At 40.5% G+C, this 14576-nt stretch overlaps 1 protein-coding gene across 1 annotated transcript in view; it reads left to right on the top strand.

The window, feature by feature from the left end:
* The window catches only part of LOC129720491 (transcription factor cwo), a 54193-nt gene that overhangs the window by 31450 nt on the left and 8167 nt on the right, over positions 1-14576 (top strand). Inside the window, exon 2 of the mRNA XM_055671975.1 lies at positions 10124-10244. Within this exon, the coding sequence (XP_055527950.1) occupies positions 10124-10244 (121 nt within the window). The remainder of the gene's footprint in view (positions 1-10123; positions 10245-14576) is intronic.

The raw sequence follows: 14576 nt of genomic DNA, 5'->3' as shown, positions 1-14576 counted from the left end.
TTAGAAAAAACCATAACGATCGTGTGAGAGCAATCATTTACGAGCACGTAGAGCAAGACTTACAAGGTGCTTCCTCTTCCCATGCTGGTTGATAGTGGTTCAGCCCCTGTTTTACATACCCAGCATCCGTCGCGGTAATATTTGTATGGACCCAGCATCCGTCGCGGTAATATTTGTATCTATCTCCCCAGCTGTTTGTGAGCTCATTTACCGTTTTTCGAATGGATCACAATAGAGTGAATAGTCGAAAATCGCGGGTACCATCGGAAAGGAGTGCCCATATAACCAAAAGTTCGGATAATAATACCTCTTGATCTACTATTCTCTCTTGATCTACTACTTGCGACCTGCTCTGTGATGAAGGCCAACGAAGCTATGGTGAATATTCCTGCTCTAGACGTGACGGTGACTGAGGAAATGCCTGTTGTCCTTGAAATAGCATCAGAAGGTCGTGGATTTTTAAGCAGGTCGATTACAATGTGATGAACGGAGCGTTATGGGAAATTGACTGGCAATTTTTGAGCTCACAACAAGATCTGAAAGAAGTTTACGTCCCATTTCAAGAGCTTTACGTCGACGTACAAGAAATTTCTGGTCTTAGATCCAAACGTAAGGAAAATGGATTTCCAGTTTCGATGTTTTGCTGAGTATGTTTTTGCTGAGCACTTAAAGCAGCTTCTTCGTCTGCAGTTGCTGCGCCAGATCAGATCGATGCTACATTCCGTGATACTCCGCAGGACAACTTCGATTGTGGAGTATTCCGAGTCACAGAAGAGCACGTTTTGAGCGCAATATGAAAGCCAGTCGTCGGTTCGAATCTCGGCTCGGGAGAGACTAGCTCTGCAATTGTCATGTACACCAAACAGTTGGCCACGGAGTCTGTGTATAACAAACAGAAGGTCGAGTTACGAATTGATTTTTTTGGTTCGAAAGCTGAAACACTCCACTTGTCCATGACCAGGCGGCATCCCGCTATCAGTGTTGAAAAATTGCACGAGCACGTCGTGTGAAGTTGTTTAATCTCTCCCTGCAACAAGGATTGTTTCCTGAAAGGTGAAAAAAAAAACATTATTATGTGCTTGTTCTAAAGCTTTCGAGATAGTAGTCTAAATAGTGCTAAAAAATGCATTTCTTGTGACCAACATGGATTTTACTCCAAGAGCTCCATCGCAATCAATGAGTCGCAATTCTCTTCGTTGTGTACTCGCTCAATGGATGCGGGATCGCAAGTGGATGCCGTGTTTTCAGAATTCAAGGCAGCGTTCAACCGTGTAGATAGGCTGACCAGATTTTCTCGGGATAAAAACGGGACAAATGGGCTCAAAAAACGGGACACATGTTAAAATAATTTATGGAAATTTTTACCTACTAAAGCATACAAACATATATTCATTGCTTTGATGAACTTGCCCGATCCTGAAGAGTGTGATTTTGAGCAATGAGTTCCTGAAACTTGTCACATGATGATCGAGATTTTGACTAACAATTATCATGGTCTGAACGTTCAAGGGCGACTTTTTCATCAGCTCACGATAGAAGAGGTCCGGATGTCCTTCCAGTGGTGCGGTACTGTCAGGAATGCACAAAACGTACTCAGTAGTATGAGAAAAATCCTGGCTGCTTGGAAACTTATTTTCCATTTAGGAAAATTTGAATGCAAAGCTTTATTTAAGATTTTTCCTGGGAGTATCCGAAAACGGTACAAAATGGCAAATAGACGGGACGGTTAAAAATAGTCGAAAAAACGGTACTATCCCGTTTAAAACGGTACGTCTGGTCAGCCTACGTGTAGATCATGACATACTTCTCCGAAAACTGCTAGGGTCCTCTGCCATACTTGTGAGATAGTTTCGATCATATCTGACTAACAGAGTTGTATGTGTTAGATTGGGTCGTCACAATTTGAGTCATCCACTACTTCTTCTGGAGCTCTTCTTCTTACTGCTATCTTACCGCGAGGTAACGGCTCCTCTTTGCGGACGATGTGTAAGGTTTCATGATTGTAGCCTACCTTGAAACTTTAAAAGTTATTTGATGGTGGAATTGGAGCAACAGAAATCTCCTTACCTTGTGCGTAGATAAATGTAACGTCTTCATCTTCAGCAGGAAGTTACAACAAAACAGCTTTCCATGCAGCTCCTTTGGACAAGGACTTCAGTGCGTGTGACATGTTAGAGATCTTTGTGTAATTTTGGATAGCCAGCTTACATTCCGGACACACTACGCGGATGCCATCTTACGAGCCAACAGGCAGTTGGGTTCCATTATCAGAATTACCTACGGTTTCCGAGATCCAATGTACATGAAATCATTTTACTGCACCCTGATAGTTCGATGCTTGAATCTGCTGTTGTTTTGCTTGGTGTCCATTCAACAAAATTTGGATTGACCGCATAGAAGCAGGGTCGGACGCAGGGTGATTTGAGCTGCAGGTGAGTCACTAACGTTTTTAAGAAGTAGGCACTGCTAAGCAGCCCTTGAGAAGTTGATAAGCGCTCACGGGAAAGACGTAAAGTTAACGGTTCATTTGTGCTGACAGAACCAGCTTCGGCGGCAGACGATGCACTCACGAAGTGGAAACAAACCGACAGAAAGGCCGAGACAATTCTCGTTAGATTCACAATAGATGAAATCTTCTAATGTGGGAGCCCCAAAAGAAAATCGTTGTGAAAAAATCCGTTTCAAGTTAAACGTTGCTAAGGAAGCAGTTGGCATAATTACGGAAGGAGGAAGGAAAAGGTTAGGCCGGGATAGTCCGGAAAATGAAAAAAAAAACAGTTATAGGACAAAGTGTAGTCCGCGGTGAAGCTACACCGCAAAAACGACAACGACAGGAAGGAAGAAGCAGGAGTTTACTAGCAAGTGTCATCGTTCTAATAAGGTCGAGAACATACAGAAGAACTGTCATTCGAAGAAATTATCGATGTGGCCAAGAATGCCTTGACACTAGTCGGAAAGAATGATGGAATAATTCAAAGTATGTCTAACAAAGGAATATCTACGGGAAAACGGGAAAACGTAGCAGAGATAAGTAAGTTATGGCATCGTCGTATGAGTCCGGCAAGTTAACAAGCACTGAACAACCTTCCGAAACACGAGATGACGCTTGGATTTGTAAAGTAACTGGATTCGATACAAGAATCAATGAACCCCACTAAAAACGAGGTAACTCAACGCTTTAATAAGACGCTGGTTGAAAATCTGAGATCAATTTTCCCTAATTCAAAAGCTCTGAAAATGTTTCTGGTCGGAAACGGCTCCGGCACCGGCAACGCACCTCTTGAACGATTGCCATACGGTGGCTTCAGCTGGAGACGTAACGCGTGCAGAGAAGTGAATGAACGCAATACCAGACCTTGACAGGATACGGATTTTTAAAGTTTTATGACATGTGTCTCGAACCAGCAGAGAACCGAAGGCGTCATCCACAAATTATGTAAGGACTTTTTTCGAAACTTTTGACCCCCCGACCCCCAATCATAAGGCTTAGTACGATTTTACATCGCCCCCCCTCCTCTGTCAAATCTTATGTAAGATTTTCCTTTTGGGGAAAATCTGAAGAAAATTTTTTTTCAACATAAAGCGTATTAGAAGTGAATAAAAACAAAACAAAAATTCAGTTAACGAAGTAAAGTACATATTCATTCAGTTGAAGCGAGTTCACTGCTTTCGCAAGGTTCAACTTTTAGGATCTCAGCAAAAAATAATTCAACTATGTAATTCAAATTTTTTTTTTTGATTTTGTATTTTTTCGTTTGTATTTTAAATTTTCCAATCTTACGTAAGATTTTTTCGAGTTCCCCTCTCTCTCTTCGTAAGCATTCGTAAGAAATTTGGATACCCTCCCTCTCCCCCTAAACCCTTACGTAATTTGTGGATGACCCCTTAGACCCCATGAGCCAAAAAAATTGTAACGATTGGCTACCCTCCAAAATGATTTTTTTTTCCTGTATGGACTTCCTCACTGCGACCAGAATCGTAGATCTATTGTGAGATATGCCCGGGTGTCTGCTGTATCCCGCACTTCTGTTAATAGCAATACCTCTATTGAGAAGTGGCATGCTTATTATTATTGTTCATCAGTGCTTGTGTGCAATGTGCTAATCTTCCTTTACACGCTTACTGTTCTACTATACCGATTCTCGTTCCTCTTGCCAAATATCACCAATTAAATTTCCTGGAGAAGTTTCGTCGTGCGTCCTTCTGGCCAGTTTCATTGATAAGAGGGACTTATTTTTTGTTAAGAGGAACTCACGCAAAGGTATTTGTAGATTTCAGCGGAAAGGAAGGGTAACTGGTGGGGAGCCTGAGAATTAACCCATGCTTAAGTCCTTTTTGACATCGGATGGCCTGGCTCTACTAAGATTCGAACCCACGACCATCCGCTTGTAAAAGCGGACTCTGTAACCTTGCGGCTACGCAGCTCCCCAAAATGATACCAGCTTTGGAACAAATTGGCAAGCAAAATTGTTAGTGCAATATAACGAAGATTGTTTCCCTTACACTGAGCCGGACAGAATAGTGGTTCTTGTTTGGCTTCTGATTTGGAGCTAACTACCACAGTCTCGTGGTCAAGCAAGAAGTACGATGTGACAGAGGTGATTTGGCTAGCCGGTTTTCTGCATGATGTTAGTGTTAAGATATTGCAACCGGTAACGATCTATGAGGACAACCGTAATTGCGTAAGAATGACTAAAACCTGATATCATAGAACTTTCTATACGCGACTACATCGCAGCCGAATACATACAAGTGAAACCTATTCGGACCGACAAGCAGTAGGCGGACATCTTTACGAAGGCGCTGGACGTTGGATGATTCGGATACCTACGACGAACAGTTGGGCTTTGGGCTCCCTAATCAAAAGGGGGTGTCGCAGTAGGCACTGCCAAGTAGGCCTTGAGAAGTTGACAAGCGCTCCTGGAGAAGATTTTCAGTCATTCCCAAGCAAGACGTGCAATCATTAGGACCGTTTTTCGATAAACTGTTTCTCATTCGTTAACGTTTGCCGGAGTCCATCTAAGTCAGATTCGTGCATATGGCACTAAGGCATCTTCCCTGGCACAATGCTATGAACCTGTCTCCCTATGAGCACCATTGCATTGAGATATTGGAAAGGAGGAGATCCAACACACAAGTCATCTTTGTTGTGAAGATCCTGACCAACGGAATTGAGTCGCATATACTCTCGCGGAATTAAGCGTGTGTGCTCCGGAAGGGAATCTGCGAAGACGTCAGCTTCTGACACGCTAAAGATGATTGTCGTTTTATTAATTGTTTTTTTTTTTTTATTTTTTTTTACTTTTAGAATAAATGTTTTCAAAATGGCGTGTCTCAACATAATTCCGATTATTGCGATTTTAAGTTGTTCTCCTGAAACCAGAAGTCGTCATCTTGGATCTCAAAATGGTGCCTGGAGTTGATTGTCGATCTCTTGGCATTATTCTAGTTCCGAGAATACCCGTATTGGGGCGTGATTCTGCCATTTTCGGCTATTTTCCAGAAAATGGCGTGTAGAGCAACATCTTGATTATTTTGATTAGTTTCTCGGGAAAATAATTTAAATATGTGTTTTATTTCTATATGAACTCCTTCCCTCTCTCCTTCCAGAGACGGAAAGGGTGTCAAATAATCAGAAACCACCTATTAATTCTCGAGTTATGCAGAAATTCGCGTGTGTTCTTGTGGAGGGAGCTTTTCAATAGGAACATTTTTCGTGCCCAAATAAAAACCCTTACATACCACATTTGACTCTATTTACTTGATTAGTTCTCGAGTCATGCACGAATTTGTGTGTCATATGTATGGGACCCCTTGCTTCTGGAGAGGGTAGGGGTCATAAACCATCTTAAAAACCATTCCAGGTTCAAAGGAAATTCTATATACAAATTCGATAAGACTCCTTCCTCTTGACAAAATAAGTCCTTCTTATAATAAAACTGATCATAGGAATATTCATCCTCTCCAGGAAATTGTAATTGGCGATATAGCCACGAGGAACGAGGTTTCGATAAGACTCCTTCCTCTTGACATAATAAGTCCCTTTTAGAATAAACCTGACCAGAGTGGAACGCTAGGTGAAGTGGTAAAGTAGAAAGAAGCTCGGTATTGTAGAGCAGTAAGTTTGAAACGGAAGGGTAGACTCTAACACACAAGCACGGCTATAAATGAAAAACGTATCATTTACTTTAATAGTGATACTGGGCAATAATATGGAGTGCGGAATACAGAAAACACCTGGGCAATATCACAATAGATCAAATGTCTCTGGCCGCAGTGATGAGTCCACATAGAAAAAAAAAGGGTCTAGAAGGATCAGACAGACAGACAGAGCTGTATTTTCTATATATTTAGATTCAATGCTCAGAGCTACCAGAAGATCCTTTTCCTTTTAACTTTTTTCGATGGTCACAAAAATAAAGAAACCTGAATTACTATTATTTATTTTTATCAATACTTTCTACCACTGTTTGTCAATTTTGAGCATTGCTCTCTTTGCTAAAAATTCTTTAGTTTCGTTCTAAAACGACAATATATAAAAATTAAACCGTAACCCTTAGTGCCTATATTTTAACGATTTAATAAAAAAAAATCAGTAACCGAATTTAGCTCGCAAGAAAATTTTCTCTAGAGAATTTTCTCAAAAAAATTAATAAAATTACGCGTGTGAAACTTTGATCGATTGTTTGCACCGCTGTAGCATAGAGTAGCAATTCGAGCGCTGGGTTGGAAGGTTGGAACTGACTTTCTCGTTCAAAAACGTCAAGTGGAAAGAAACCTAACCTCAAAATTGTTTGCAAAAAAAATCACCCTTCAGTTTCTCCTTAAAAAACTTTCAAACCTTATGCTCGGTATTAGGTTTTAAAGGAAGATTAAACCGCAAATAGTTGCCATTAGCCGCTTTGCCAAGATCAGCTAACTTGCTTTCGTGTGACCTTCGATTAAGCTGATAACTCTCCAGACGACAACAACCGGCATACGTTACTCTCTCCGTTGAATGAGGAAATCTTTGCATTCCTTGAGACCGCAGCCGGGTGGGAACTGCACAAACGCACGTGATCGGTAGGAAAACAATACAAAACAAACAAATTATCCCGACGGATGCAAAACAGGACATTACACAGCAGAAGGAATTAATAGCCCTGCTCAAGGCTAGGCCAAATCATGATGAGCTTCTAGAACGGTCCAACACAGCCGTCCAGTGTCGGGACGACTGCGGGGCAGGCCGAGAATGGAGTAAAAGTGTTTTTATGTTTATCCTACAATTATTCCGAGTCGCCGCTCCGGAGGGAACACTACTCCAGCTTAAGTTGCATATTGTCCGATGAATAGCGCGCGAGGGGTGCAACCAGTAATAGAATTAATTTGCAATCAGTCACGAGGCGCTCCCGCTGGTAACAGCATTCAGACCCGTTCGCGTCATGGCGTCACGTGTAAGCCGATCCTAAACACAACGCGGGCGGCTGTGCAAATTGCCCGTCTATTGTAGCGAACCTATACATTATAGAAATGACAAGACACTCACCGTTAAGGCAACTGTCAACATCAAAACGGGCGAGCTGTATTATTTTGCATTGCCGTTATCCGTTTTGATGTTGACAGTTGCCTTAACGGTGAGTGTCTTGTCATTTCTCTAATGTATAGGTTCGCTAGTCTATTGTAAAGGCTCGTAAGGTAAACGGGGAGCGATACTGAGAAATATTATTTCAATCGGCAAGACAACATCTAGAACGGTAGAAATTTCCGACTGGACGACTCCGTCAAGGTTCAAGTTTGACGAACTTGACGGAGCAAATACCATTCGAATCTACTCTACATCTAAACTTTAGGGTTATGTTGAGTTGCATACATCATTAATGGTTCTGAATAGGGCATTATTTGAAAACTCCAAAAAAACGGTTTGCTGCCGATCAATCTTCTAAAAAACGGTTTACTGCCGATCAAGCTTCTAGGTTATTCAAACAACAACATCAGCGACTTCGGATTTCAAAACTCTATCTTTAGGCAAATTCCGATTGGCGAACTTGTTAAACCGTTCGCGAATTGTTTTGACAAACTAGCTCACGTGCTTATGCATAACTGCAAATTTCCGCCAGGTGGTAACCCGATTTGTGCTGCAAAATTGTCGGTTAAGCTTTTTTGCTGCAGCCATTAATGGTCACGTGTAATCGTGTGGCCAGTGCCCACCAGCGACTCGACGGTGACCTGGTTAACGGAACTGTGGCGTGCTGTGGCGCGTTGCCGAACACGATGGCATCCGCTAGCTAGCATACAGTTTCTGCCACCTATTCCGGCAACTGGGTAACGTGTTTGGAGTTGGTACGTGTCATCGTACAGGTTTTGCAGAATTTCTCATTCATTTGACAATGTTTAGGTCTAGTGCAGTTACTTCCGGTAAATTAGAAAAAAAAAACTGCTGTTGCTTGTCTGTGCCCGGTAGTGGTGTGACATTGTTTAGTATGCTGGTAAGAATAATGCACATCGCATGCACTTCGTGAGCATTAAGTAGCAAGTTTATTTTTGAGCCCTTGCTATTGTTTACTTGATGCAAAATATTACTTCTTGCTAAAATATATTAAGCTTTATGTAAATTTTTTTGCCAACTTCATCTTTGCACTTCGTTATAATGTAATTCAAATGATTTCGTTTTCACATGGAAGATAGATTATTAATTCTAACGCTTGGCTCGGATTGGTCACACGCCGACCATATAAACATTCGAGCATTGACTCTGTAGTCTAGACATTTCCTCGGTTGCACATAACCTAAGTCGAATTCGACTTATAACATTTTCTCAGTTCCAAAGTGCAAATGCAGGAGTCGCACAGTCACAGTTTTGCGTTAAATCGCCTATAGGTACATGTTGAGTGTTGAAAGAGCGATTTATTCATGCTACAAATTTTCGAGTAGGCGTTGAATTCTCGAACTTCCCTTCAAAAAGCAAAGCACATGCTTGGATATTTTGTTTACCATCATCATCGCCGCCTACATAGCAACGTATTAACGTAAACGAACTCTCACTTAACGGTTCCACCACGGTAGGTGGTCGGAAGCTTCGCTGGTCGACGCATACGTACTAACAAAACGTATCTAGGTATATCGTGCGAGGCAAACAATTTGTTCACACGTGCTTCTATCGGTAATCACGCAAAAGCACAGGTGAGCGAAAAAATTCCAGCGACAGAACGTGGCGGCGGCAGCTTTTTCGCCGCTGTGTACGCCTTTGTGGAGTCACAAAGCGGCGGTCCACGTTTTCCGAGCCAAGTGCGAGTGTTTCTCAACGTGTTCGGCACTTTTATAGTCAATGTTTTGCCTTTTTCCCCGTTAAAGAACGAAATCTCATTATGATCTTCCAACGGTGGTAACGTCCATTGTTGATTACGGAGCATTGTGTCACCTTTCTGCTCGCAAACCGTACACGAACTGCCGCTTGGATATGGCAATGGCCAGTATTCTGCAACGGTTGTTGACCCTTGTGCAATAGCGAGAGTTGCATGCGGCGAGCGTGGGATCGTGTTACGTGCAATATGATTCAATAGAATGGTTCTAACTCAGGGCTATTAGGCGGCACACAGGAAATATTTATCTGCAGGCGTGCAACCTAAGCACACCCGATTGCAGATAGACAAATAGCGAATTTCTTAATTGTTTCGTGGCGTTAGTTGCCCTAGAATGGGGTTTCAGAATCTGACAGTCAGCATAAGATTAGGCGTAGAACATTAATCAACCCGCTTCATTAAATAGCAGTTCCCACTAGGTCAGTTGGCCAATTTCAATTAGATGTAAGGGGTAAAAGATGTAGGCCGCTATTGAATTTCAAGTGTTTACCAACTCGTTTACAGCTGGAGTTTGTCCAAACGGAGTTTGTTTGATTCGAGTATTGTTTTATTTGTGCCCAGAATGTCGGCACTGCAACAACTAAAGGGCATACTAGCATGATGGGTGATAGATTAAATTTAAGCCATTTCTAGCAAATTATTGTTGCAATTCACATGCTAGGAACAAATTCAATAAAATATTAGTAAAGTTCAGTTTGCTGCCACGACAGTCTCAAAATAGTCCGGAACAGCGAGCAGATTGTGCAACTAAGTTTTTTTTGCTTTCTTGCCTTATCCATTTCCAGTGAAGCATCCGTGCCCGGATACTCGTACTGCAGTGAGCAGCTGAATTTCTCCACAACGAACACCACCTACAGCGAGGATGACGCCGACTTCGCACCCGGCCGCAGGGGGAAAACGTCACGGGTAAGTAGCCAACCCAACAACCCAGCTCCGCTGGCTGGAACTAAAACGAATTAATAAGCTATATTGGTGATGATTTGTTACGAGTATCGATCGTAAAACTAGCTTTACACTTTGCGGAATAAGGTTCTCGACCGATTTTGGTATCATGAAGTCAAAAAATATTTCAGCCAGCGTCACAACGAAATCCATCGGCAGATATTTATCGAAATATGGTAAAATTAAAAATTGCTTGAATAACTTAAATATTTAAATCTAATAGTTGAATAATGATATTTTCGAAATAAATAAAAAAAAATCACAAGAATTATGTGCAAAGCCTCGTCCGCAAAGTTAAAATTAAACTACACACAACTGTTTCTTCAAATAATTACATTGTTGCATTCGAGAGTAACTGCAAGTGATAAGTTCGAAGCAAATTCTCCTCCACAATAATTCTTTGAAGGATAGACGCTAAGATCACGATGGACTATCTTATATCATCATCAATGTTAATAATTTTTATCCAACACTAATAAAATAACTCTGAAAATGATGTAGGGGCACTAAATAGATTCCAAGTGGAATCTAGGGTCGTTTTACGGCCTATGAATATCATACCGTATACGGAAATACTTCTATAAGGCGGTATTTGGTAATTTTTTGCCATTCGGAAGTTGCCACTTTTGATTTCAAAATGTGAAAGTGGCATCTAGAGTCGATTTCAGGCTTCTGGACAACTAGTTTTGAAAATACCCATATTTAGCAGTATATGGCCATGTTAGGCCACTCTCCGGGAACCGGAAGTCAACATGTTGCATTTTCGAATGGCCATAAATCAACTTTTAAGGGTGTACGGAATCAAATTGCATCACAAAAAAGGATTTGGTAAATTTCACTCATCCAACCAATCGCCTTCTTACTTTCAGGTAGTAAAATTAAACAAGCTATTTGTTTTTTCACTGGTCGTTTTATTCAATTTCATACCTAGATCCAAATGCACAAACTTTTCTCTTGACACTGCTCATAAGGTTTTATACAACGTTTGGACCACTGTTTTTTTTGTGTGGAAATCCATTTTCGCCTCTTATCCTCCTTCGATTTTACATCCTTTAAAGAATCGAAGGAGAATATGACGCGAAAATGGATCCTCATAAGATGTTTCCAAAGTTCCTGCTTCATTAAGGCCCAGTTTTTCTGAATTGCTCCGCTTCCCACACGAGTAAATTGCTTGCCAAACTATGTACTTTTTGACAAACTTTGACACCTTCTGCTTTTCAACGTCCTCAGGAATCTCGAATTTATGATGAGCGGTGGAGTACTGGAGCCCCGGAAGCTGCCGGAAGTCTGCTTTTACATATGTCTCGTCGTTCTTAACAAGGCTATCTGGTCTTATCAACATCTGGGTGTAGAGCTTCCCTGCACGTGTTTTCGCCACCGTTTTCTGCCGTACATTGTGATTCGGCGCCTTCTGAACTTTGTACGTGTGGAATCCTTCACGTATTTTCGCATCTTGAACGAAAGTTTTACTAAAATGCAGTTTTTTAGCCACATCTCTAACTGAACTGTTCGGATTCCTTTTAAAAGCTTGAACTACTCGCTTGTGATCTTCCAGACTATACGGAGATCCATTTTAACCACTGTTTTCTTTCCGGTCGATGGTAAAACGCTCATTGTTCCGATTTAAAACGCCAGTTACCGTAGATTGAGCAATTCCCTGCTTCCTGCTGATTGCACGATGAGAAAGATTTGGGTTTTCAAGGTAGGTGCGCAAAATTTTTCTACGCCTTTTCTGTTCTTCCGACTCCATCTTGAACGCGGTATGCGGTTGAAAAGAAATTTCTTTTCCTATCTAAATCCCATGTTGAATTCAGTCACTGAATCAAGCAATGAAATTTCTTCTTATGAACGGTACGCAGCTGAAAAGATATCAGAAACCGAAAGTGACAATACATTTTTCTTGGTGTAAATACTGCTGTGAAGCGAAATGTCACTTTTTTGGAACAGAATAATGAGCAGTAGCATTATTCGGTCGCAGAATGAATCAGGCAGTTAATTGTTTGCTCATCTGGTCGTCTCTCAGTCACAAGATGTTTTTATTTGTGAGAAAAAAAGGAGCAACCAAGTGAAACCGAGCTCACTGACCACAGAAAACTTCACTGTGAAGTATACTCAGCTGTCGAAGTTCTGTTTGGTGAAAAAGACGAAATTTTTTGACCCTCTCTTTTTTTAACTGCATACCAAGCTTTAACAACGATTGCACTAGCAGCTGAGTGTAACTAAAACAGTGTCAACAATACACATTGAACAAATTTCACCCGAATGTTCAATAGAAAACACTCAATGAGTAAAAAGTGACAGCCAGTTGAAAATGATGCAATTTGATTCCGTACACCCTTTACATGCCATTTTGAATATTTTCAGTGTTAACAAATTATTTCTAGGGTTATTTTATTAGTGTTGGATAGAAATTATTGTTATTGATCTTTCTCAAATACAACAATGCAAGTAATATTATGTTATAAACAGCCTTGTGCAGTTAATCGTCAACTTGCGGTCGTGGCTTTGCATACAGTCCTTCTGTTATATTTTACTAAGGGAAGTGCCGTTGCACCTACCGCTGACGCTGTGGCCATAACTACTTACTCGCTGTGTTTAACGCTGCTGTTACCAGAAAATATTAACTCCTCGGTTGAACATTTAATTTTTCCACAAAAGAACAATTTCTCCGTGCTATTCCCGTCAGTGGGAATAAGGCATTCTTCTGATAACACAGTGGAAAACTGCTTCCACAATGAAAATTTGACGGACTACATATTATGAATGCCAGCATCCCAAAACTTTGTGTGTGTTGTCGAAATACGGCAACTTCTCATTAAAGGAAGTGTCGACAGATGTATCTACTACTGATGCTGCCCGCTACCGCAAAAAGGCATCTTTTTACTGCCGCTGCAAAGGCTGGCCGTGGTACTATCGCTACTGATACCCGCTATCACTGTTGCTGGTGCTTAGTAAGGACTGTCCTAGTCGCTTTCTAGAACTAATATGAACAGTTCAGGCAGAAGCAGGATCTTATATATGCCAAATAGTACATTCCAATTTACTTGATTTCTGTCTACCGTGCTTGGGAAAGTAAGTATTAATCCTATCCCCGCGGAGAGAAATAAATTTTTACATCGAAAAATTCCATTCAAACTCCTACTACTTAGCAACCGCATGCATAATTGGCACAAACTATATTGTATATTGAAGAACAATCTGTTCTCTAAATGCTTAGAATATTTTCATCGTTAGAAATTTCAAGTATAATTGTTAAACTGTTATCAAAGTTTATATGTCAGGTGATGGCATATGGCATCACTCGTGGGGAATGGGTTAAGCGACCAATCAGAAGTCGAATTCTGTGTATTAACAAGGCTTGACAATTTTCAATAGTACAATAGTTAGAATAATCAAATTACATTTTTCTGCATTTGAGCGAATGCCTAGAAGATTTTCCAATTGATTGCTGCATTGAAAACTAGCCGACCTATCACCACTGGAAATTGGACAATTTTTTACTTAATATTTTTACTAATTCCGTTTTTAGATTTTCATTTTATATCCCGATTAAGCCGAACTTTCTGAGAAACGTAGTTCTACGTCAGAAGTCAAAAAGAAATATCTCACAATTCTGACACTAATATTTTTTTTTGGCTTCTTATCATTTTTTACAATCGACATTTTTATTGTTTTAACATTTTCGGCGTTTCTGATAGTTCTGATATTTCTGAACTTTTTTACCCAATTTGGACACTTTTCACTTTCGTAAAAAAATAATCGTTAAATTTATAATTTTCAAACATTTGTAACTTTTGAGGCGTTCAATTGATTTTGAATCTATTGGCGTTAAATTAAAGATAATCAGTGCACCTTTCACGGAAAAATATTAACCTGTACTCTAAAGAACGATAACTATGCGAAAATCAAGGAAAAATATTAACCTGTACTCTAAAGAACGATAACTATGCGAAAATCATGATACAAACCGTTTGGTGAGTTCACAATCCAGGAGACCTTATCAGGAAATTTTACATAAAGTATCAAATTTTGACGGAGGTATATTTGGAAAATTTCAACGGAGGGTTTTGGAGGATTCAAGACTTTTGAGACCCTATCTTTTGATATTTCTGCATTGAGAAAACTTTTCCAATGGAGACTTATGGTGGCCAGCGGATACATTGAAGAACACGTTGGCCACCATGCGTCTCCAATAAAAAAGCTTTCTCAATGCCGAAATATCAAACGATAGTGTCGTAAGGATCTTGAACCCTCCAAAACAGCAGAATACGGTTTGTATCATGATACAAAGGCGCA

The sequence above is a fragment of the Wyeomyia smithii genome, chromosome 1, assembly GCF_029784165.1.
Source record: "Wyeomyia smithii strain HCP4-BCI-WySm-NY-G18 chromosome 1, ASM2978416v1, whole genome shotgun sequence".
Lineage (NCBI taxonomy): Eukaryota > Metazoa > Arthropoda > Insecta > Diptera > Culicidae > Wyeomyia > Wyeomyia smithii.
The sequence above is the reverse complement of the archived record's forward strand: the minus strand, read 5'-3'. Positions and strand labels throughout refer to the sequence as shown.